We start from the raw sequence: 26423 nt of genomic DNA, 5'->3' as shown, positions 1-26423 counted from the left end.
TCGGTACTGAACGGAGCCTCCGTCTGCATTAATATGATCGGATCCGTTCAGAACGGATCCGATCAAGCGCTAGTGTGAAAGTAGCCTAAATCAACAACAGAATGGCTTAAACAGAAGAAAATACACCTTCTGGAGTGGCCCAGTCAGAGTCCTGACCTCAACCCGATTGAGATGCTGTGGCAGGACCTCAAGAAAGCGATTCACACCAGACATCCCAAGAATATTGCTGCACTGAAACAGTTCTATAAAGAGGAATGGTCAAGAATTACTCCTGACCGTTGTGCACGTCTGATCTGCAACTACAGGAAACGTTTGGTTGAAGTTATTGCTGCCAAAGGAGGTTCAACCAGTTATTAAATCCAAGGGTTCACATACTTTTTCCACCTGCACTGTGAATGTTTACATTGTGTGTTCAATAAAAACATGGTCACATTTAATTCTTTGTGTGTTATTAGTTTAAGCAGACTGTGATTGTCTATTGTTGTGACTAAGGGTACTTTCACACTTGCGTTTTTCTTTTCCGGCATAGAGTTCCGTCCCAGGGGCTCTATACCGGAAAATAACTGATCAGGCATATCCCCATGCATTCTGAATAGAGTAATCCGTTCAGGATGCATCAGGATGTCTTCAGTTCAGTCGTTTTGACTGATCAGGCAAAAGATAAAACTGCAGCATGCTACGGTTTTATCTCCGGCGAAAAATACTGAAGACATGCCTGAATGCCGGATCCGGCATTTTTTCCCATAGGGATGTATTAGTGCCGGATCTGGCATTCAAAATACCAGAATGCCGGATCCGTCCTTCCGGCCTGCGCATGAGAAGCGGAGAGACGGATCCGTCCTTCCGGCCTGCGCATGAGAAGCGGAGAGACGGATCCGTCCTTGCAATGCATTTGTGAGACGGATCCGTATCTGGATCCGTCTCACAAATGCTTTCAGTCAGTGGCAGATCGGCGCATCCGGCGGGCAGTTCCGACGACGGAACTGCCCGCCGGATAACACTGCTGCAAGTCTGAAAGTAGCCTTATTAGATGAAGATCAGATCACATTTTATGACCAATTTGTGCAGAAATCCATATCATTCCAGAGGGTTCACATACTTTTTCTTGCAACTGTATATCCTGAGAATAGGTCATCAATATTAAAAGCCCGGAGAATCCCTTTAAAGGGGTTGTCTAAACTGAGACATTGGTGGCATATTCTAGCACCTCTGGGACCCCCGAACCGAGCAGAAAGCAGCCACACATGCACAGCCGCCCTCCATTCATTTCTATGGTACTGCCGACAATAGCCGAGCAAACACTAACTATATGAAGGAGGCCTTAGAGGGGTTGTCCAGATTTTTGTACTTTCTTTTTTTACTTTCACTAGCAACCTTTTGAACCTCTTGAAAAAAACATTTACCTGCTCCCACCACTCTGTACAGTGGTCTTCCAATCTCCAATTCGTAAGCGTCTGGATAGATGGGGTAGATTGCGCTGCTGCAGCCAACAACTGGCCTCAGCAGTTACGTGTCCCCAACTGGCAGACATCACTGATGAGACCAGTCATTGGCTGCAGTGGCGTACGTGAGCCGGTCCGTACAGAAGTTTACAGATCAGGGATCCGAAGACCACTGAATGGAGTGGCGGGCGACAGGTGAGGATCATTTTTTCAACAAGTACAAAAAGCTGGACGAGCCCTTTAACCCCTCAAGGACCGGGACCTATTTTCAATTTTGCTCTTTTATTTTTCCTCCCCACATTCTAAGAGACATAACTTTTTTATTTTTCACTTCACATAGCCATATGGGGGCTTATTTTTTGCAGGACAAGTTGTATGTTTTAATGACACCATATAATTTACCATGTCTCGTATTGGAAAACAAGAAAAAAATATTTTGCGCTGTGAAATGAAATTGAATTCCGCTAAGGTTTTTTTAGCTTTTGATATCACAGCATTTACTAAAAATGACATGAAGTCCTTGTTCTGTGGGAAATCTGTCTGGGAAACATTCCCAGTTTAACTCCCATTTAAAAGGGTTGTCCAGGTGTTTAATATTGATGCTCTGTCCTCAGGACTGATGGGGGTCTAACTCTCGGCACCCCCCGCTGATCAGCTGTTTGAGGAGGCCGCGGCGCTCCAGTGCGCACCAAGCACAGCGCCGTCCATTTTATATTGGCTGTGCTTGGTTTGCAGCCCAGGCCCATTCACTTGAATGAACTTTGGCTAAGTGACCGATGAACATGGCGTCACAGGAGCGCCATGGTATCTTCAAACAGTTGCTAGTCAGGGGGTCCTGGGATCAGACTTCCAGCGACCTGAGGACGGATTGCGTCCTGGCGGCGGCCCTGTTATTCCTCTTGGACGCGCCGGCGTGTCATCTCGCGAGAGGCGAGATTTCCTGTGAACGCGCGCACACAGGAGCGCACGTTCACAGGATCCGGAGGTAAACGAATGCATCTACAGCCTGCCAGCGGCGATCATGTAGATGCGATCAGCAATTGCGGACATGTTCTATAGGCTCTACAAAAAACGCAGTGTTCGCCCGATCAGGACTGATCTTGTGCGCACACTTGCGTTCAGTCCGCCCCACCGCAGTGGCAGAATTTTTTTTTTCTGATCACTGCAAAAACACCGTAAAATCGCAGCGGCGCTATAAAGATCACTTTTGAGGGGCATGGTGAGTTCATAGAAGATTTTTTTTTTTTCGGCACAAGTTAGCGGAATTATATTTTTATTTTTTTCTTACAAAGTCTCATATTCCACTTACTTGTGACAAAAAATAAAATCTCACATGAACTCACCATACCCCTCACGGAATCCAAATGCGTAAAATTTTTTAGACATTTATATTCCAGACTTCTTCTCACGCTTTAGGGCCCTAAAATGCCAGGGCAGTATAAATACCCCACATGTGACCCCATTTTGGAAAGAAGACACCCCAAGGTATTCCGTGAGGGGCATGGCGAGTTCCTAGAATATATTTTTTTTTTGGCACAAGTTAGCGGAAAATGTTTTTTTTTTTCTCTTATTTTCCGCTAACTTGTGCCAAAAAATAAATAAAAAAAATTCGAGGAACTCGCCATGCCCCATTACGGAATACCTTGGGGTGTCTTCTTTCCAAAATAGGGTCACTTGTGGGGTATTTATACTGCCCTGGCATTTTAGGGGCCCTAAAGCGTGACAAAAAGTCTGGAATCCAAATGCCTAAAAATGCCCTCCTAAAAGGTCCTCATTGGAATTTGGGCCCCTTTGTCTCAAGTTAGCGGAAAGGGAGATTTTGTGAGAAAAAACAAAAAATAATCAATTTCCGCTAACTTGTGCCAAAATTTATTTTTTTCTATGAACTCGGCATGCCTTTCATTGAATCCATTGGGGTGTCTTCTTTCCAAAATGGGGTCACATGTGGGGTATTTATACTGCCCTGGCTTTTTAGGGGCCCTAAAGCATTAGAAGAAGTCTGGGATCCAAATGTTTAAAAATGCCCTCCTAAAAGGAATTTGGGCACCTTTGCACATCTAGGCTGCAAAAAAGTGTCACACATGTGGTATCGCCGTACTCAGGAGAAGTTGGGGAATGTGTTTTGGGGTTTCATTTTACATATACCCATGCTGGGTGAGAAAAATATCTTGGTCAAATGCCAACTTTGTATAAAAAAAAAAGGGAAAAGTTGACTTTTGCTGAGATATTTATCTCACCCAGCCTGGGTATATGTAAAATGACACCCCAAAACACATTCCCCAACTTCTCCTGAGTACGGCGATACCAGATGTGTGACACTTTATTGCAGCCTAGGTGAGCAAAGGGGCCCACATTCCAAAGAGCACCTTTTGGATTTCACAGGTCATTTTTTACAGATTTTGATTTCAAACTACTTCTCACGCATCTGGGCCCCTAAAATGCCAGGGCAGTATAACTACCCCAGAAGTGACCCCATTTTGGAAAGAAGACACCCCAAGGTATTCCGTGAGGGGCATGGCGAGTTCCTAGAATATATAATTTTTTTTGGCACAAGTTAGCAGAAAAAGGTTTTTTTTTTTTTCTCTTACTTATTTTCCGCTAACTTGTGCCAAAAAAATAAATAAAAAAAATTCGACGAACTCGCCATGCCCCTCACGGAATACCTTGGGGTGTCTTCTTTCCAAAATAGCGTCACTTGTGGGGTATTTATACTGCCCTGGCATTTTAGGGGCCCTAAAGCGTGACAAAGAGTCTGGAATCCAAATGCCTAAAAGGTCTTCATTGGAATTTGGGCACCTTTGCCCACCTAGGCTGCAAAAAAGTGTCACACATGTGGCATTGCCGTACTCAGGAGAAGTAGGGCAATGTGTTTTGGGGTGTCTTTTAACATATACCCATGCTGGGTGAGAGAAATATCTCTCTAAAAGACAACTTTTACAATTTTTTAATACAAAGTTGTTATTTGACAGAGATATTTCTCTCACCCAGCATGGGTATATGTAAAAAGACACCCCAAAACACATTGCCCTACTTCTCCTGAGTACGGCGATACCACATGTGTGACACTTTTTTGCAGCCAAGATGCGCAAAGGGGCCCAAATTCCAATGAGTACTTTCAGGATTTCACAGGTCATTTTTACGCATTTGGATTCCAAACTACTTCTCACGCTTTAGGGCCTCTAAAATGCCAGGGCAGTATAAATACCCCACAAGTGACCCATTTTGAAAAGAAGACACCCCAAGGTATTCTGTGAGAGGCATGGCGAGTTCATATAAAATTTTATTTTTTGTCACAAGTTAGTGGAATATAAGACTTTGTAAGAAAAAAATAAAATAAAATCATTTTCCGCTAACTTGTGACAAAAACTAAAAACTTCCATGAACTCACTATGCCCATCAGCGAATACCTTAGGGTGTCTACTTTCCGAAATGGGGTGATTTGTGGGGTGTTTCTACTGTTTGGGCATTGTAGAACCTCAGGAAACATGACAGGTGCTCAGAAAGTCAAAGTGCGTAAATTCACTTTTTTGTACCATAGTTTGTAAACGCTATAACTTTTACCCAAACCAATAAATATACACTTATTGCATTTTTTTTTATCAAAGACATGTAGAACAATAAATGTAGAGAAAAATTTATATAGAAATGTAGTTTTAATTGAAAAATTTTACAACCGAAAGTGAAACATTTTGTTAAGTTTTGATTAATAACAAAAAAAGTAAAAATGTCAGCAGCAATGAAATACCACCAAATGAAAGCTCTATTAGTGAGAAGAAAAGGAGGTAAAATTCATTTGGGTGGTAAGTTATATGACCGAGCAATAAACGGTGAAAGTAGTGCAGTGCAGAAGTGTAAAAAGTGGCCTGGTCATTAAGGGGGTTTAAGCTAGCGGGGCTGAAGTGGTTAAACACCCGCAAAACCCCTTCAATTGTTATACAGTAAACAAAATCGCCATGCTAATTCTTGCAGCGGTTACGGCGCGGAGGTTGCCCTATGTGGGCGCTTACGGATTAGCCCCATTGAATTGGGCTAAAACTGGGGGCTGATATGGCGTGCACGTGTATCTGCAAGAAAAATTTGAGGGTCCTCCAAGGATTCCAGGAATTTTTTCCGCTGTGTGAACACACCCCTATCTAGCACAGGGTAACTATTGAGGCCACAACTTATTTGGGGTCCAGGAGGTAGAAGCCTGAGCACCGAGAACTTCCCGCTCTGCACTTGTGGAGAAGCCGGTCACTTTCCCTGTATCGTGGGCGAGGAGCGCCCTCTGGTGGCCGCCTGACGCAGCACCCCCGGAACCTTGTACACCCAGCCGATGTTTTCGGGAGGGAGGTTTTAGCCTACGCACCGGTGCACATGTGTGCTTGTTACTGTCACTGAATGGTTGTGACTAAATACTATACTCCGTAAGGACCTGGTCCTTACCAGTGATAGTAAATAGCCGACTCAGTGTGAGCTGGCTATTTCCTATCACCGGGAAGGACCTTTTTGCCCCCTAGTGGTCAGGTCCTGAACTGAAATAGTATTTAGCCAGTTCATAGTGAGATGGCTAAATACTATACTCCATAAGGACCTGGTCCTCACCAGTGATAGGAAATAGCCAGCTCCCACTGAGTCGGCTATTTACTATCACTGGTAAGGACCAGGTTTTCCCCCTAGTGGTCAGGTCCTGAACTGAAATAGTATTTAGCCAGTTCACAGTGAGTTGGCTAAATACTATACTTCGTAAGGACCTGGTCCCTGATCTGGTTATTGAACTGTGTTAGGATTTCGTTGATTTTTTTATGACTTGGTGAAATCCCCTTGTCTATTATGACCTGGCCATTAACTATGTCCAGTAACACATCTTCTACATGGATACAGTGTTATAGTATACAATGAAGTTATATAGGTGACTATAGTAGAATGAGCCTCTTTTATGTTTATTTTTATATTTGAAAAATCTTTAAAATAACCAATGTGACTTTGGAGTACTTGAATTGGTAGAAATGTCCGGTCTTATGATATTCATGGTAAAGCGCTTTCCAGAAACATCTGCCCATGCGATCTCTGTTGGCTATTTCCTATCACAGTTAAGGACTAGGCCCTTAAGGAGTATAGTATTTAGCCAACTCTCTGTGAACCAGCTATATACTACTCTGTAAGGACCTGGTCCTCACCAGTGATAGTAAATAGCCGACTCAGTGTGAGCTGGCTATTTCCTATCATGGGTAAGGACCTTTTTGCCCCCTAGTGTTCAGGTCCTGAACTGAAATAGTATATAGCCAGTTCACAGTGAGTTGGCTAAATACTATACTCCATAAGGACCTGGTCCTCCCCAGTGATAGGAAATAGCCGACTGTAGAGGAGCTGTCTGTTTCCCATCATTTGTAGGGACCTCTTCTTCTGCTTTGTTAATCTGGTTATTGAACTCTGTGGATTTAGTTGTTTCTCAATGACTTGGCTAAATCCCCTTGTCTATTAGGACTTGGTCATTAACTATGACCAGTAACACATCTACATGGATACAGTGTTATAGTATACAAAAAAATTATATAGGTGACTATTGTAGAATAAGCCTCTTTTATGTTTATTTCTTATGTTTATTTCTATTTCTGAAAAATCTTTACAATAAAAAAACCCTCTCATGTGACTTCTGAGCACTTGTATCTTCAGAAATGTCGTTCCTGTGATATTCATGGTAAAACGCTTTGCAGAAACATCTGGTCATGTGATCTCTGTACTTTCCTTGTATGAATTATACTTACCTGCTCAGTGGCACCCGCGTCGCTGCGGATTTCTGTATGGCCACTGCTACATCTCCATGTCGTTCGGATCAAAAGATCCAGTGACGGGGGAGCAGCCAATAGCAGGCCGCAACGGTGACCAGACCCAAGGGGGCTCGTTCCAGTCGTGGCCTGCTATTGCCTGCTCTCCCCGTTGCCAGATATTTTGATTCGAGTGACGGGGAGATGCAGAGGCAGCCATGCAGGGATCGGGAGCGACGCGGGTGCCCTGAGCACGTATAATCCATACAAGGGGCCCGAGATATTTTCGATATCAGATAACCCCTTTAACATTATTTGTTTAAAAAACAAATTAGAAATGTCCTATATTCTCAAAAGGACCTTTTCCATCTATGTTGTACTAGGGTGGAATCATACTGCTGAGGTCCTTTTCAAGGATAGGATTTAGCCGACTCGCATTGAAGTGACTATTTCCCGTACCCCAAAAGGACCTTTTCCATCTATGTTGTACTAGGGAGGAATCATACTGCTGAGGTCCTTTTCAAGGATAGGATTTAGGCTGAGTTCACACGAGCGTGACAGATTAGGTCCGGATGCGTTCAGGGTGCGTTCAGTTAAACTCGCACCATTTTGCAAGCAAGTTCAGTCAGTTTTGGCTGCAATTGCGTTTAGTTGTTCAGTTTTTTCCGCGCGGGTGCAATGCGTTTTGATGCGTTTTTCACGCGCGATAAAAAACTGAAGGTTTACAAACAACATCTCCTAGCAACCATCAGTGAAAAACGCATCGCACCCGCACTTGCTTGCAGATGCAATGCGTTATTAACGCAGCCCCATTCACTTCTATGGAGCCAGGGCTGCGTGAAAAACGCAGAATATAGAACAAGCTGCGATTTTAAAGCATTGCAGAAGTGATGCATGAAAAAAAACGCTCATGTGCACAGCCCCATTGAAATGAATTGGTCAGGATTCAGTGCAGGTGCAATGCGTTCACCTACTGCATTGCACCCGCGCGGAAATCTCGCCCATGTGAACGCAGCCTTAGCCGACTCGCATTGAAGTGACTATTTCCCGTACCCCAAAAGGACCTTTTCCCCTCTATTATGGAGGAATCATACTGCCGAGGTCCTTTTCAGGGATGGGATCCATCAAAGCAAAATGGGCGCGCCGAACGGTAAGGAGACGGAGCCTCTAGGTGCTGCAGCAACGCCCCAATAGCACCTAGAGGCTCATTTGCATATTTTTAAAGTTAGTTTTTTGGGCAAACGGCAGAATGTAGGCAGATAAAAGTTACACAGTTATGTACTGCCGACATTAGCATATCGCTGATGTCAGCCAGCTACATAACAAATTTTGTGATGATGGAAACCCTTTAACAAGGCTTCATCTTCCTCACTAAAGGGAAATCTACGCCGTATTGTTTGGGAATAAATAATTTCCTATCTGGCGTCTTCCATTCCCTTTTTATCATATCATGCATATTTTTAAGGACTGGGAAGACTCGTTTTTTCTTATGTTCAAGCCCACTAAACATTTTGTCCTGGACGGACCTATGGACTTTCTCGTCTGAGAGGTCAATGGTCACCCTAATGGCTTTAATCAATTCTCTCAATTAAAATCTGTATCAGATCCAGAGGAATCAACAGAGTCCAAACTTCCTTGGTCTGAATCTGAGGAGCTAGAATACCACATTTTTTGTTCCCTACGTTTAGAGGTAGACGGACCCGGGCTGTTTGGATAAAGCTGAGCGAATCTCCTCTCTAATTACGTCCCTTAATTCTTCCCTGATATATGGAACCAAATCTTTGGCCATATTTGCAGTACATGTTTCTGGTAATTTTACCAAACACACTACACATTTCCTAATTTTAGGGGTGGATTTTGTTTTCTGCACACCATCCTTATCACTCTGCACGCATATAGGAGAAGGTTGACAGAAACACAAGAGGTTAGCATAAGTATACAGCCTCCCCCAAGTGAAAGTAACCCACCGCAGCAGGACTCATGGCGGACTCCATCTGGCCTGATCCCAATTCCAACAAACTGTCAGACCTCTGCCATGTTTGCCCCCCTTTTTATTTCTCCTCACCTGCAGACCTCAGATCAGAGGGCGACTTCCGCCTTGATCTACGTTAGTCACAGAACCAGAAGTACCGCTGGAACGCATGCGACTTCCTGTGACGTCATAGTCATGCACCGAAGATTCGGGATGCCATGAGGAGCGCTGAAAAGACAGGAGGAACTAAGTGTCTGGTTGGCACATGGACCTCCACCCCGGCGCGCAGAGGAGGTAAGGTGCAGGATCCCTTACGTACAGACTTCCAGCACCCCAAAGCCCAACTAGGGAACAGGTGCTGCCTGCATCCCTCATGTGCCTAGGCATAATGACAGTAAAATCGCCACCTCTACCTTCCGGCACAAAAGTGGACCCACAGCAAGTGCCGTGAGGAATAACCCGTCTAGCACCTGGAGGGACAGGAAGACCGTGAGGAGCCGGAGGAGGGTCATTTATTCTTCCTGTCCCTACCTGGTTGGAGGCGGGTCATCTCTCATGGTATGCCGTCATGAAGGATGAAAGGGGAAATAGAACATGTCCTATTCTTGTCTGCAATTGCAGACAAGATTAGTCATTTTCTATTATAGTATGGGCGATGTACAGTCCGCAGATTGCGGAACGCACATTGCTGTGTCCTGCGGATCCGTAAACCACTTACGAACATGTGAATGGACCCTTAGCCGACTCACACTGAAGTGACTATTTCCCATAGCCCAAAAGGACCTTTTCCCTTTATTATGGAGGATTCATACTGCTGAGGTCCTTTTCAGGGATAGGATTTAGCGACCCTGCCTGGCATACTGTGCAGGAGCGACAGTGTAAACGTCTCCTGTGTCTCTCCCAGTATTGATTTTGGTGGAATTTGGTTATTGATTTGTGTCTGCTGTTTCCATGTGTTTTTGTCTGTCCTGGCTCATTTGGTTTCCACTTTGTTTTGGCTGATCTGTCACTAGTCCGTTATTTTGACCCCACTGTACCTTCCCCATATAGGGGAATTAAGGAGTGACTGTGGACTAGGAGAGATCGTGCAAACAGTTAGGAACATTGTTAGGGTAGGTGAGCATCAGAATTGTCCTTTCTGTGACACATGATTGAAGCGTTGTACAATGCAGTGAGTCCCCATTCTAGCAGTAGATGGTGCTCCCTAGTAGCAAAGGTCACCAAGGCTGTGTAATGTGTGTGTCTGCTACATCATACATAGGCCCTGATTTATCAGAACTTCACTCCAGAATTCTGGCATCAAAAAGTGCAAAATATGGCTTTTGTAACTTTTTTTTTGCTATTAATTGCGCCAAATTTAGCATTTTTACACAACTCATGCCAGTTTTGCAATATGGATGGAAAAGTGGGTGTGGTTAGCTATGTTAATGATTATTACTCCAGATTTATCATTGAGATTTTTTAAAAGTCGCACTCTCAATCCAGGAGGGAAAAATAGGAAAAACGGGAGGAGCTTCTCTAGAAGAAGTGTTGGGTGTAAGAACGAGCCACGTTTATCAGACCGCCTGTGACGTGTGATGAATGCGGAATAAAGTTCTCCAACCCAGACTCAAGCAAAACGGACTTCAAATACTCTCCTCATGATCAAATCCCCCAGAGTGTGCCATCGGAGACACATGCAAACAGTTTACCAAAGTATATAGTTATTTAAAAAAAAGACAATTATTTGAAATGTTTACATATTTTATTCATCTAAAAACATTATTTAACCACAAATTATGGTTATCCCTATAAAAAAAAATATGCAGGATTAAAAATGGTAAACTAAACAGCATTGTAGGGCACGTGACACTCTTTCAAACAGGCCTTTTTTTTTTTATCTGGTGAGATGCTCCCATATTGAGACACATGTCGCCCGTTCCATGCACTGGGGACCGGAATAACCAATGTAATCTCGCCCATGTCAGCGATTTGTAATCTTCTACAGAGGAGTTGCAATATTCTAACACTTCTGGTCCCCCATGTACCCCCAGACTACACCCACACTGTTACCAGCACCCCACTGGTCCCCCAAGACTACATCCACACTGTTACCAGCACCCCACTGGTCCCCCATGTACCCCCAGACTACACCCACACTGTTACCAGCACCCCACTGGTCCCCCATGTACCCCCAGACTACACCCACACTGTTACCAGCACCCCACTGGTCCCCCATGTACCCCCAGACTACACCCACACTGTTACCAGCAGCCCACTGGTCCCCCATGTACCCCCACACTGTTACAAGCACCCCACAAGCTTTACATATACCTTTTGTAAGGGACAAAAAAATAAATAAATAAAAAATCTCAAGCATGCCACCATCCTCTGTGTCCCTCCAGCACACCGTGCCAGTGCTAAACCATGTTACCCCAGTGCACCCACAGAATCCTAACCAGTAGTACACCATTATAAACATGCCTAAACTGTACTCCCCAAATCCTGACCTAGCCCACCTCTAACCCAGTTAAAGGGGTCCTCTCACTTCTGCACATAGCAATCATCATGTAGATCAGGCCTGCTCAACCTGAGGCCTACATCCTACAGCTTTCAGCCTACAGAAGGGCATGGTGGGAGTTGTAGTTTTACAACAGCTAAAGGGCCGCAGATTGAGCATCCCTGATGTAGATAAAGTTAATACAAGCCACCTTCTAATGTGCTATGATTCTCCACATTGCCTCCATTGCTGGCTAGATTCATTTTTCAGCGGAACAGAAATAAATAGCGGTGGTGTGTACAAGGGCCTAAGAGGTGAGCGTGCAGGAAACCGCTACTGGTCTAAATAACATGAGGTAATGATAGCTGTGGCGAAACCAACCTCGCCACTGGATTTTGGAGAGGACTGTTTAAAAGCCTCTTGCCTCAGGATTATGGCCCATAGTAACTGTAAAGGAGAAGACAGACCGGCCGCACAGCTTAAATCTGTCTGTAGAATTGTATTTTATGTTATTATGCGTTCGGTTAAATTGTATGTTATGTGAGGGCACCCAGATAGCTAATATCATTGTATTTGTGTATTCTGAGTGCCATTCACCTAATGATATGCACTCAGACTTGAGCTATCTGGGGATATGTTAAATGTCTGTGTTTGCTGTGGGGGTGTGCCATTGTGTGTTTGGGTGGTGATTCCTGTCCTGTTGTCTCCACATGTGTATTGGTGATCTCCCCTTTGTCCTGAGAGATAATTGGATTGTGTTCGGTCGTCTCCGGGACAGAGGGGAGGAAACCATGATGCATTGTGGGGATATGTTGTATCTGTCCTGTATCTGCAAAAACTGTAATAAAAACCAGGCTGGGTGTGCCAGCACTTCAGAGCACTGCTTGACCCTGATCACGGAGCCTTGTCTCGTTATTGGGGGGATTCCCTGTATGCTGTTGGAGACTGATTGCCAGGAGTGTAAGCCGACTGAATGCTTTTCCTGTTCATCTTTCGGCAGCTATTTGCGAGGTTCCAGTTTGGAGTGCTATTTTGTATCCAGTTCGGGAGGTTGGTGTTCTGCAGTAGCTGTGCCTGTCTCTCGGAAAGGGGCATATCGCCTAAACGGATTTTAACCCCTTGTCTGCTGAAACTGTGCCGTTACATTGGTGGCAAGCAGCGGGATCGTTCCTACAGCCAGAAGGACAGCTACAGGAGACACCATTTCTGTGGATTCTACAATTTAAGGGCAACGCATGTCTCAGTACAGTGACCCTAAAAGCACCAGGATGGAACCAGCAGTGGAGTACAGATACTCTGTGGAGGAATTTGACCGTATGATGTGGTTGCGGCTGAACTTCTTCGGACCCAATCCAGGTGAGAAATACGTGAAGTTCGTGAGGAATCTAGTGTCTACGACCCTACTATACCGGGCAGAAGGTGACGGTCAGCTGCCACGTTGGGTGGACCTCCATCGGAAGTTACGGTTGCGGGACAGTGGGAGCCCAGTCTCCATTCCCCAGCGGCAGTGTGAAGTGCAGGGAGGGGAGAGCAGCGGCCTCCCTCCCCAGCGGCAGGCTGAGTTACAGGGGGCAGAGGTAGTTGTTCCTGCCCCCCAGCAGCAGAGTGATATGCCGGGAAGGCAGTGTGAAGTGCAGGGAGAGGAGAGCAGCGGCCTCCCTCCCCAGCGGCAGGCTGAGTTACAGGGGGCAGAGGTAGTTGTTCCTGCCCCCCAGCAGCAGAGTGATATGCCGGGAAGGCAGTGTGAAGTGCAGGGAGGGGAGAGCAGCGGCCTCCCTCCCCAGCGGCAGGCTGAGTTACAGGGGGCAGAGGTAGTTGTTCCTGCCCCCCAGCAGCAGAGTGATATGCCGGGAAGGCAGTGTGAAATGCAGGGAGAGGAGAGCAGCGGCCTCCCTCCCCAGCGGCAGGCTGAGTTACAGGGGGCAGAGGTAGTTGTTCCTGCCCCCCAGCAGCAGAGTGATATGCCGGGAAGGCAGTGTGAAGTGCAGGGAGGGGAGAGCAGCGGCCTCCCTCCCCAGCGGCAGGCTGAGTTACAGGGGGCAGAGGTAGTTGTTCCTGCCCCCCAGCAGCAGAGTGATATGCCGGGAAGGCAGTGTGAAGTGCAGGGAGGGGAGAGCAGCGGCCTCCCTCCCCAGCGGCAGGCTGAGTTACAGGGGGCAGAGGTAGTTGTTCCTGCCCCCCAGCAGCAGAGTGATGTGCCGGGAAGGCAGTGTGAAATGCAGGGAGAGGAGAGCAACGGCCTCCCTCCCCAGCGGCAGGCTGAGTTACAGGGGGCAGAGGTAGTTGTTCCTGCCCCCCAGCAGCAGCATGATTTTTTGGGAATTGGGAGCCGAGTCTCCATTCCCCAGCGGCAGGCGGAGTTACAGGGGGCAGAGACAGTCGGTCCTGTCCCCCAGCGGCAGAGTGTCCTACAGGGAATAGAGAGCCCAGTCTCCTTTCCCCAGCAGCAGGACACTGTATTGGGAGCGGAGGCGGTCGGTCACTCTCCCCAGCGGCTGGAAGTATGTATGGGAGAGGAGCTCGCTACCCCCTCTCCCCAGCGGCAGCTTAACGCACCAGGGGGAGACAGTAAGCCCCACAACAGTGCAGATGGGACCGTGGTCTCTGCACTTACAGCACAGGGGGTAGAGACAGTCGGTCTCCCCCTCCAACAACCAGGCTTCTTCCGTGGTAGCGCTGGCACCAGGGCTGAGTACCGATGATCCCTGCCCACAAAGCAACCTCCACTCCAAACCAGGGAGCAACACAGAGACCGGGAGTACCAGCTTCCAACATAACTTTGGTAGATTCACTGGACAGAGACATGCTACGAAATTCAGCAGGTCCAGTATTTTGTTGTGGGTGGCCTGCCAGACTAACTCAGGTACCGACCGGCGTGAGGTCAGGTATCTGGTTAGTCTTCCCTGGGGGGGGGGGAGATGTGTGGCGAAACCAACCTCGCCACTGGGTTTTGGAGAGGACTGTTTAAAAGCCTCTTGCCTCAGGATTATGGCCCATAGTAACTGTAAAGGAGAAGACAGACCGGCCGCACAGCTTAAATCTGTCTGTAGAATTGTATTTTATGTTATTATGCAGTTCGGTTAAATTGTATGTTATGTGAGGGCACCCAGATAGCTAATATCATTGTATTTGTGTATTCTGAGTGCCATTCACCTAATGATATGCACTCAGACTTGAGCTATCTGGGGATATGTTAAATGTCTGTGTTTGCTGTGGGGGTGTGCCATTGTGTGTTTGGGTGGTGATTCCTGTCCTGTTGTCTCCACATGTGTATTGGTGATCTCCCCTTTGTCCTGAGAGATAATTGGATTGTGTTCGGTCGTCTCCGGGACAGAGGGGAGGAAACCATGATGCATTGTGGGGATATGTTGTATCTGTCCTGTATCTGCAAAAACTGTAATAAAAACCAGGCTGGGTGTGCCAGCACTTCAGATCACTGCTTGACCCTCAACACGGAGCCTTGTCTCGTTATTGGGGGATTCCCTGTATGCTGTTGGAGACTGATTGCCAGGAGTGTAAGCTGACGGATACGCTTTTCCTGTTCGTCTGACTGACAGCTACTTGTGAGGTTCCAGTTTGGAGTGCTATTTTGTATCCAGTTCGGGAGGTTGGTGTTCTGCAGTAGCTGTGCCTGTCTCTCGGAAAGGGGCATATCGCCTGAACGGATCTTAACCCCTTGTCCGCTGAAACGGTGCCGTTACAATAGCGAAGTGAGAAAGTCCGGTCCAATATGGCGGATGCTCCCTGTACTTTACCACTTGGCTTTAATAGCCTGCATTCGCTACATGCATCTCACACACACACATCAGCGTGTGTGTGGTGCGTGTGGTATTAGAAGCGTAGGGGGCAGTGTGAGCTGCGTGTGGTATTAGAAGCGTAGGGGGCAGTGTGAGCTGCGTGTGGTATTAGAAGCGTGTGGGGCAGTGTGAGGTGTGTGGTATTAGAAGCGTGTGGGGCAGTGTGAGCTGCATGTGGTATTAGAAGCGTGTGGGGCAGTGTGAGGTGTGTGGTATTAGAAGCGTGTGGGGCAGTGTGAGGTGCGTGTGGTAATAGAAGCGTGTGGGGCAGTGTGAGCTGCGTGTGGTAATAGAAGCGTGTGGGGCAGTGTGAGCTGCGTGTGGTATTAGAAGCGTGTGGGGCAGTGTGAGGTGTGTGGTATTAGAAGCGTGTGGGGCAGTGTGAGGTGCGTGTGGTAATAGAAGCGTGTGGGGCAGTGTGAGGTGCGTGTGGTATTAGAAGCGTGTGGGGCAGTGTGAGCTGCGTGTGGTATTAGAAGCATGTGGGGCAGTGTGAGCTGCGTGTGGGGCAGTGTGAGCTGCGTGTGGGGCAGTGTGAGCTGCGTGTGGGGCAGTGTGAGCTGCGTGTGGGGCAGTGTGAGCTGCGTGTGGTAATAGAAGCGTAGGGGGCAGTGTGAGCTGCGTGTGGGGCAGTGTGAGCTGCGTGTGGGGCAGTGTGAGCTGCGTGTGGTAATAGAAGCGTGTGGGGCAGTGTGAGCTGCGTGTGGGGCAGTGTGAGCTGCGTGTGGGGCAGTGTGAGCTGCGTGTGGGGCAGTGTGAGCTGCGTGTGGGGCAGTGTGAGCTGCGTGTGGGGCAGTGTGAGCTGCGTGTGGGGCAGTGTGAGCTGCGTGTGGTAATAGAAGCGTAGGGGGCAGTGTGAGCTGCGTGTGGTATTAGAAGCGTGTGGGGCAGTGTGAGGTGCGTGTGGTAATAGAAGCGTGTGGGGCAGTGTGAGCTGCGTGTGGTAATAGAAGCGTGTGGTAGGTGGGGGGGGGGGGGTCTGCCCCCTACTGCCTGGCAGCATCTGATCTCTTACATGGGGCTATGATATGCACAATTAACCCCTCAGGTGTGGCACCTGAGGGGTTAATTGTGCTGATCACAGCCCCCTGTAAGAGGTCGGGTGCTGCCAGGCAGCAGGGGGCAGTCATGTACACAGTCCTTAGTATATTCTAACTTGAAGCATCCCCATCACCATGGGAACACCTCTGTGTTAGAATATACTGTCGGATCTGAGTTATCAAGATCTAACTCAAATCCGATGTTATATTCTAACATAGAGGCGTTCCCATGGTGACGGGGACGCTTCAAGTTAAAATATACCTTGTCTTTACAGTGAAAGTCAATGGGGGACGGATCCGTTTGCAAATGCACCATATTGTGTCAACGTCAAACGGATCTGTCCCCATTGACTTGCATCGCAAGTCAGGACAGATCCGTTTGGGTCCGCACGGCCAGGCGGACACAAAAAACGACTTTTTCCTTCATGTCCGTGGATCCTCCAAAAATCAAGGAAGACCCACGGAAGAAAAAATGGACACGAATCACGGACCAACGGAACCCGTTTTTGCGGACCACAAAAAAAAAAACGGTCGTGTGCATGAGGCCTAATACCGCCGGTAATTACCCGATGAGCAAGCAAAAGGCAGATTGTGCTAATTACAGTCTGCCGCTGGCAAATAACTGTACAGCATGGAGACAAGCGATGGTATAACGATGGCTGCATGTAATAGCGGCGTCCTCCTCAGCAGCCGAGTCCTTCCTTAGCGCCTGGAAAATCTGCCTCTGTAATACAGACTTTACACACACTACCAACAACATACAATCCCACACACTGCTGTCCCCCTTCACATACAACCAGATACCCCCTCCCTCAGCATCCACGCAGCTGCCCCCCCATACAGATATACCCCCCCTCAGCATCAACGCAGCTGCCCCCCCATACAGATATACCCCCCCCTCAGCATCAACGCAGCTGCCCCCCCCATACAAGATACCCCCTCCCTCAGCATCCACGCAGCTGCCCCCCCATACAAGATACCCCCTCCCTCAGCATCCACGCAGCTGCCCCCCCATACAAGATACCCTCTCCCTCAGCATCCACGCAGCTGCCCCCCATACAAGATACCCCCTCCCTCAGCATCAACGCAGCTGCCCCCCATACAGATATACCCCCCCTCAGCATCAACGCAGCTGCCCCCCCATACAGATATACCCCCCTCAGCATCAACGCAGCTGCCCCCCATACAGATATACCCCCCCCTCAACGCAGCTGCCCCCCCATACAAGATATACCCCCCCTCAACGCAGCTGCCCCCCAATACAAGATATACCCCCCCTCAACGCAGTTGTCCCCCCATACAGATATACCCCCCCTCAGCATCAACGCAGCTGCCCCCCCCCCATACAGATATACCCCCCCCCAGCATCAACGCAGCTGCCCCCCCATACAAGATATACCCCCCTCAACGCAGCTGCCCCCCAATACAAGATATACCCCCCCTCAACGCAGTTGTCCCCCATACAGATATACCCCCCCTCAGCATCAACGCAGCTGCCCCCCCCATACAGATATACCCCCCCCCCCAGCATCAACGCAGCTGTCCCCCCATACAAGATATACCCCCCTCCATACAATCCCTCACTGCACATCACCAACAGTTTCAATACAAAATCAGTTACTCCATCAGTAGGCTCCGCGGACTTCTACATCGCTGCAGGCGTTTTTTAGTTCACTTTCACTCCCCGCACTGCTGACCCGAGCGAGCTCCATGATGCATGTAAAAAAGAGCGCGGCTCTCCTATTTCCGATCCACGTGATCTAGGAGAGCCACGTGATGTTATGACGTCAGAAGGTCCTTCCCGAATATAGTATTTAGCCATTACCGTCACTGAATGTCACAGAAACAGTAGAAGCCGGTGCGGGATGTGGTGCGGAGCGGTGATGGCGGGCAGCTGGGCTCTGCGGGGCAGGAGTAAGTGACGGGCGGCCGGGGGTGCTAGGAAATGGCAGCTGTAACTAGCGGCGCTCCTATTGTGAGACTACAAGTCCCAGCATGCCCTGCTACTTCTTCATACTCTTCCATTAACCTTGGTGGTGTATAGAGTAGCATACGTCAGTGTGTGATTAGGGGGCTCTGACTCCTGGAGGTGGTGGCACCATTCAGCCCCTGATCGCAGACAGACGTGGACTTGGACAGTTCCCTTTAACGACCCCACACGAGACTGTTCCCCTGATGTCCCCCATAGATGCCGTAATAGTAGTGATCATGGCGTCTACGCTGTATGATAAGGAAAGGAGGCGCCCCCGTCTGCCCATCGGAGACCATGGTGGGGTGCCAACATAGCTGAGACCCCCAGGAATGCCAGGGAGGAGATGTCCCCGCTCCTGACATGTCAGTTTTAGGGTACTTTCACACTTGCGGCAGAGGATTCCGGCAGTCCTGACGCAAACGGATGGCATTTGTCAGACGCATCCAGATGCGGATCCGTCTGACAAATGCATTGAAATACCGGATCCGTCTCTCCGGTGTCATCTGGAAAAACTGATCCGGTATTTATTTATTTATTTTTTGCATTTTTAAAGTTCTGCGCATGTGCAGACCGCAAAACCGGATCCGTTTTTCCGGGAACACTTGGGGCCGGATCCGGCATTAAGGCATTTCAATGGAAAATAATGCCGGATCCGGCATTCCGACAAGTGTTCCGGAATTTTGGATGGAGAAAATACTGCAGCATGCTGCGGTATTTTCTTCGTCCAAAAACCGTACAGTAACTGAACTGAAGACATTCTGAACGGATTGCTCTCTATTCAGAATGCATTAGGATATTTTCTGATATTGAGCCTCTAGGACGAATCTCGATACCAGAAAAGAATCACGATAGTGTGAAAGTACCCTTAGTAACGACTTGCATTCCCCATGTAATGGTACAGAAGGGTGTTACCAGTTGGGGGTGTCCCTGCACAGTCTGCCACTGACAGCACTGATTGGGCAGAATCAGACACCGCCTACTGGTAACACCCAGCAGTACCTTTACTGCAGACTGCTGGCAATTTCTTTGTAAACTTCTAACAGGAATAATAGAGGAACGGCACAACATAGGGACATAAGAAGAGATGCTCCCGAATTGTCATTACATGGGGGATGCATGTGGTTACTAAAACAGACATGTCAGGAGAGGGGGCGGGTATTCTCTATCTGGAAGATAGGGGCAGTTATTAGATTGGTGGGGGTCCTACTGCTGGACCCCCGCCAATCATGAGAATGGGGATTCCTTACCTCTAGAACAGTACGGAGTGGCAGGTCCGGCGTTTGCACTGCTGCTCCATTCGTCTCCGGAAATCCCACAGTAATGAATGGCGCAGCAGTGCGAATACCGGACCTGGCTGAAATCTGTATTGAACGTCTCTAGTTGGACCAGAGAGACATTGCTCTGGTAGTCAGTGGCCGGGGGAGGGGTTGTGGGTATGAGGACCCTCTAGTACCCGCTCTGTAATGAGTGGACTCTAGAGGTGTCCAATACTGATTTTGGCGCAGTGGCTGGCTCAGTCCACTTTAGTGCCCGCGGCGTCTGTGTCTCCAGTCTATACCACCCGCAGACAGGAGGACATCAGAAAACCAGTGATAGGTTCTCTAGCATTAGGACACGGGGCCACGTGACTTTATTATCCGTGATATCGACATGCTTCCACTGCGACGCAAAAGTCACAAAAAAATACGACTTGCATAGATTTCTTGTGGCTGTCGCGTCGCATTGTGATGTCATTGACTATCACCCCTTTTCTCCAACAAGAAGTCGCATATCGCCACGTAGCTGTAGCCTTTTATGACTTATGTCGCCATGTAGCTGGACCCTTACAGTATCAGGCAAGTGGATGACACGTGATGTGCCCATGGAAAGAGCTGCGGTGCGGAATTATCTATCCCTCCGTGTCAGTTTGGCCACTGAATTTTTGTGGATTTGTTGCAGATTTTCCCCATTGACTTCAGTGGAGAATGAAAAGCCGCAATAAAAGCTGCCAGTCCCTGCGGCTGCGGATCTGGATGATGTGGTTTTCAAAGCCATTGATTTTCAGCACCATCACTTTGGTTGTGTCTTATGAATTTTCTTTAAAATTGTTTGAAGATCCAACCAGACTGAACTTACCTTAAAGGGTTTGTCTCACTTCAGCAAATGGCATTTATCATGTAGAGAAAGTTAATACAAGGCACTTACTAATGTATTGTGATTGTCCATATTGCTTCCTTTGCTGGCTGGGTTAATTTTTCCATTACATTATACACTGCTCGTTTCCATGGTTATGACCACCCTTCAATCCAGGGTGCAGGGCATTGCGATGGTGAGGTCACGGTTATGGGCAATCGAGGGTTACTCACTTTTTGGAGGAGAACCCTGGGCAGGCATGCGGCAGTGAAGGAGAGACTGACACAAGTTCCTCTGGGGCACACTCTGTATGTAGGGACCAGACCTGATGGTGGATGAGGTGCCCTGGATGTTGCAGGTGTTTTGAGTGCCTGAGGCAAGGTCCCTTTAAGGATCATGACGCCAGTGCCTGTAACGGTGGCACACCGGTTTATAGCAGTAGTAATAGAGTACACAGATGGTATGGTGAACCAAACGTTGCTTTCACTTGGAAAACAGTCCAAGCTTTGTACAGACAGTTGATTATGCAGTCCCTTGAACCATATAATTCACAAGCAGGTTTATCTCAATACTGGCAGGTAATAATCATGCAAGATACTTGGAGGGTAAACAGTTAATGCTTCGCAGTACTATGCTGCACTATCCCCACAGCTATGCTGGCTGGCTGGATCCCAAGGCCCGGATGCCTAAATCCTGGCTTTAATCCTTGGTAATAAATCTTCCTCCCGTATTGACCCTTGCTTTATATTAAAGTACCTCTGCCCATCATCTGAGCTGGTAGTATTGTTCCTGTTGTGAGGGAAGCTGCAGGTTTCTCCCAGGAGGTTCATTCCTACTACTGGGGTTACTTCTTCTGCGGTTGATGGATGAATGGTCTCCAGGCAGGCTGTACTCCTTCACTAGCCTCCTGGTGGCAACTAGAAGCCCGGACTATCCAGCTGCATGTCAGGAGGAGGCCCTCAGCATATCTCTGGCTGGTGCCTTCTCACCTCTGTCTCCACAGACTCCTGACTAAGACCTAACCCCTCCCTGTCTGGGCCTGGACATTTATACTAGGGGCTCCCTATCTCCCTCTAGTGTCTGGGATGTCTAACTACACCCTGCTGAGCATATAACAGGGGAAACAACACATGTGAAAACACATTAAATGCATATAGGAATATAACATCACTGTCCCTTGCGAGCAGGAGTAACACGTGACCCAATTGACCCTTGTGTAGTGCCCAGCCCTACCTAGTGGGACACTACAGCTGTGCTCGCCCACTGTAGGAAAAAGTGCTTGTTTCCAAGAGATACGGCCACCGCTGCAGCACAGATACGAGGTGGCCAGGACGGGAGATGCTGAGCATGCACGGCTATATGCAGTCTCGGTCACCAGAGGGGCCAGCACTTCTTCCTATAGTGTGCATGCACGACCACTGATGCTGGATTGCAGGGTGGTCATAACCATGGAAACAAGCAGTGTATAATGTGATGGAAAAATGAACCCAGACAGCAAAGGAGACAACATGGACAATCACAATACATTAGTAAGTGCCTTGTATTAACTTTCTCTACACGATAAATGCCATTTGCTGAAGAGAGACAAACCCTTTAAGGTAAGTTCGCTGTGGTTGGATCTTCAAACAATTTTAAAGAAAATTCATAAGACACAACCACTACCAAAGCGATGGTGCTGAAAATCAATGGCTTTGAAAACCACATCCAGATCCGTAGCCGCAGGGACTGGCAGCTTTTATTGTGGCTTTTCATTCCCCACTGAAGTCATTGGGGAAAATCTACACAGTGGATGAGCCTTCGTCTTCCGCCTCCCTCCGTCCGCAGCCTTCGTCTTCCGCCTCCCTCCGTCCGCAGCCTTCGTCTTCCGCCTCCCTCCGTCCGCAGCCTTCGTCTTCCGCCTCCCTCCGTCCGCAGCCTTCGGCTTCCGCCTCCCTCCGTCCCCAGCCTTCGGCTTCCGCCTCCCTCCGTCCCCAGCCTTCGGCTTCCGCCTCCCTCCGTCCCCAGCCTTCGGCTTCCGCCTCCCTTCGTCCCCAGCCTTCGGCTTCCGCCTCCCTTCGTCCCCAGCCTTCGGCTTCCGCCTCCCTTCGTCCCCAGCCTTCGGCTTCCGCCTCCCTCCGTCCCCAGCCTTCGGCTTCCGCCTCCCTCCGTCCCCAGCCTTCTTCTTCCGCCTCCCTCCGTCCCCAGCCTTCTTCTTCCGCCTCCCTCCGTCCCCAGGCTTCTGGCTCCCTCCGTCCGCAGCCTTCTTCTTCCGCCTCCCTCCGTCCCCAGCCTTCTTCTTCCGCCTCCCTCCGTCCCCAGCCTTCTTCTTCCGCCTCCCTCCGTCCCCAGCCTTCTTCTTCCGCCTCCCTCCGTCCGCAGCCTTCTTCTTCCGCCTCCCTCCGTCCCCAGCCTTCTTCTTCCGCCTCCCTCCGTCCGCAGCCTTCGTCTTCCGCCTCCCTCCGTCCGCAGCCTTCGTCTTCCGCCTCCCTCCGTCCGCAGCCTTCGTCTTCCGCCTCCCTCCGTCCGCAGCCTTCGTCTTCCGCCTCCCTCCGTCCCCAGCCTTCGTCTTCGGGCTCCCTCCGTCCCCAGCCTTCGTCTTCGGGCTCCCTCCGTCCCCAGCCTTCGTCTTTGGGCTCCCTCCGTCCCCAGCCTTCGTCTTCGGGCTCCCTCCGTCCCCAGCCTTCGTCTTCGGGCTCCCTCCGTCCCCAGCCTTCGTCTTCGGGCTCCCTCCGTCCCCAGCCTTCGTCTTCGGGCTCCCTCCGTCCCCAGCCTTCGTCTTCGGGCTCCCTCCGTCCCCAGCCTTCGTCTTCGGGCTCCCTCCGTCCCCAGCCTTCGTCTTCGGGCTCCCTCCGTCCCCAGCCTTCGTCTTCGGGCTCCCTCCGTCCCCAGCCTTCGTCTTCGGGCTCCCTCCGTCCCCAGCCTTCGTCTTCGGGCTCCCTCCGTCCCCAGCCTTCGTCTTCGGGCTCCCTCCGTCCCCAGCCTTCGTCTTCGGGCTCCCTCCGTCCCCAGCCTTCGTCTTCGGGCTCCCTCCGTCCCCAGCCTTCGTCTTCGGGCTCCCTCCGTCCCCAGCCTTCGTCTTCGGGCTCCCTCCGTCCCCAGCCTTCGTCTTCGGGCTCCCTCCGTCCCCAGCCTTTGTCTTCGGGCTCCCTCCGTCCCCAGCCTTCGGCCCCCGCCTTCTTCTTCGGGCTGCCTCCGTCCCCAGCCTTCGGCCCCAGCCTTCTTCTTCGGGCTCCCTCCGTCCCCAGCCTTCGGCCCCAGCCTTCTTCTTCGGGCTCCCTCCGTCCCCAGCCTTCGGCCCCAGCCTTCTTCTTCGGGCTCCCTCCGTCCCCAGCCTTCGGCCCCAGCCTTCTTCTTCGGGCTCCCTCCGTCCCCAGCCTTCTTCTTCGGGCTTCCGGCTCCCTCAATAAAATTTGATAGAATAAAAAGCCACCCTCCAAAATAAATGAATAAATCAAATTAAAAAAGTATAAAAAATATTTTAGAAAATGGTACCACTGTAATCGTAACAACCTGTTGAAAAAATACCACATCATAAAAAAAGAGCAGACATATTGGGCCAGTTACATATTTCTGCTGGGGTTGTTGCTTAGCAGTGTGCTGGTGACTACTCTGTCCTGGGCTTCCCGTCCGTCACACTGACGTGCTGGTGGCTCCCCTTCTGGTTTGTTTTTTTGCATTTTAATGTGTGTCCGTGTCTCCTTTCTCTTTCCTCTAGGATTTTACTCTGTGGCCACAGCCAGTAAACTGTCTGCAGCTGAAGTCTCTCGGCGGCGGTCGGAGCTGTATGACAAGGAGAAGGAGAGGCAGTTATCGCTGTTCCTGCGCACCGAGAAGATCGAGGTGAAACACGTGGGGAAGACGGATCCGGGCGCCGTGTTTGTGATGAACAAAGGGCTGTCCACACCGTTCAACTGCGCCATGCGTAAGTCCCCCCGTCTGTTCTCTTACTGTCAGGTTCCCCCACGTTATTTTACAGAAGAAGGCAAAAAAAACTTATGAGGAGGTCACCAGTTGCTTCATTTTAGGTGGAACCTTTCTTCCTGTCTCCAGACATGGCATCGGAATAGATCTCTGGGTCGGAGACCTATCTCCATCCTAAAAAAATCTAGTCCATCTTTCAAGAAATACATCCAGGCCCCTCTTGAATTCCTTTATTGTACTCACCATCACCACCTCCTCAGGCAGAGAGTTCCGTAGTCTCACTGCTCTTACCGTAAAGAATCCTCTTCTATGTTTGTGTACAAACCTTTTTCCTCCAGACGCAGAGAAAGTCCCCTCGTCACAGTCCTGGGGATAAATAGATGATGGGAGAGATCTCTGTACTGACCCCTGATATATTTATACATAGTTATTAGGTATCACCTTTTGTACTACAGTCTACACTTGTCCTAAGAAATACTGGAGGGCATGAGCGGAGAGTCAGAGGCCCACAGCAGTGCAAACTTCTCCATGACTAGCAGAGCTGCTGCCCCCTCATTCTTAGGATAGGAGGGGGTTCCAGCAGCCGTATCACCCATTAGAAGAACGAGGGCATCTCTTAGCCCTCACTCAGATGCAGGAAAACCTTTTGGATTACTGTGGGGTCTGGTTTGTGTAGAGGTAAAATGATATTCTCCTCCTGTCCAAGCATCTAGTCCACTTTGATGCACCTTCCATTTTTATTTCCCTCGGCAGCAGCTGCCTGGCATTGATTGTCCCAAGTTCCTAACTTTGCGGTTTTACTTTAAAGGGACGATTTCATGCTTCAGTTTTCCGCCATGGGTTTCGCTCTTTGCAATGCGAATAGTTGATTCATACATTGCCAGGAGCGATAACTGAGGAATGGCACAACAGCGGTCAAAAGAGCCGCCAGGTTCTTGCTAATGTCAGCCTTGCTGCTGAGTTTTGTGTAAATGCTTTATGGGAGATTTATTGTCCCTTTCAAAGATCTGATCTGGAGGGGTCCGACCACTGGGACCCCTGCTGATCATGAGAATGGCTCATGTTCGTCCGTTTGAATGGATTGGGGGACACGCATGTGCTCGGCTACTTTATTTAACCCTATGGTGCTGTCAGAAATAGCCGAGCACGTGTACCTGGCTATGTCTGACAGTCCTATAGAGCTGAATCCAGCAGCGGACACCCATGAGTGAGACCACCAACGGCTTTGCACACCTTGACAGACAGCAAGTCTATAGGCGGAGGGTGCGGGCTCTGTAACCCGGGGGACATATTCCTGCAGTGGCCGGGATTGAAGATAACTCTGTTCATGGCGGTTTAACCCCTCGGATGCCATGATGCTCAGTAGTGACCGCTGCATCTGTACGGTTAGACAGAAGCAGGGAACACCCCCTCTCCCCCTCTTGCAGTGTGTAATTGAATGGCAGTAAAATGACACTGCACGGCAATACAGAACTATGGCGGTATGCTGTGCAAGCAATCACAGGTTCACCCTTTAGGCTACTTTCCCTTTCCGCGATTGAGATCCGTCATATGATCTCGATAGCTGGGGAAAACGCTTCCGTTTTGTCCCCATTCATTATCAATGGGGACAGAACTGAATTAAACGAAACGTAGTGCACCAGAATGCGTTCCGTTTTGTTTGGTTGTGTCCCATAGCAAGCAGCGTTTTTCTGTCCGTGATGTGGTGCGGAGCAAGGCGGGTCCGTCATGACTCACAGTGTAAGTCGATTCGGACGGATCCGTTTTCTCTGACACAATCTAATAATAATACAAACGGATCCGTTCATAACGGATGCAGACGGTTGTATTATCATGATGGAAGCGTTTTTGCGGATCCAGCAAAAACACCGGAAAGTAGCCTAAGTCCATAAGAGGGCAAATATAGAAAAAACTCAAAGTTAAATTTTTTATGTTTTTAAATATAAACAAACATCAAAATGT

General features: G+C 49.1%; 1 protein-coding gene across 2 annotated transcripts in view; it reads left to right on the top strand.

The window, feature by feature from the left end:
- The first annotated feature begins 5762 nt into the window (after positions 1-5762).
- MRPL39 (mitochondrial ribosomal protein L39) overlaps positions 5763-26423 on the top strand; it is a 110423-nt gene continuing 89762 nt past the window's right edge. The window contains exons 1-3 of one of the 2 annotated variants that reach the window (XM_044284332.1): positions 5763-5825; positions 18315-18391; positions 24256-24462. In XM_044284332.1, the coding sequence (XP_044140267.1) occupies positions 18343-18391; positions 24256-24462 (256 nt within the window). In that variant the 5' untranslated portion in view covers positions 5763-5825; positions 18315-18342. Of the gene's footprint in view, positions 5826-18242; positions 18392-24255; positions 24463-26423 lie in introns of those variants that run through there. The other variant, XM_044284331.1, reaches the window with a different exon arrangement.

Source organism: Bufo gargarizans, chromosome 3 (genome assembly GCF_014858855.1).
Source record: "Bufo gargarizans isolate SCDJY-AF-19 chromosome 3, ASM1485885v1, whole genome shotgun sequence".
Taxonomy (NCBI): Eukaryota; Metazoa; Chordata; class Amphibia; order Anura; family Bufonidae; genus Bufo; species Bufo gargarizans.
This window is presented reverse-complemented; position numbering and strand designations above follow the sequence as displayed.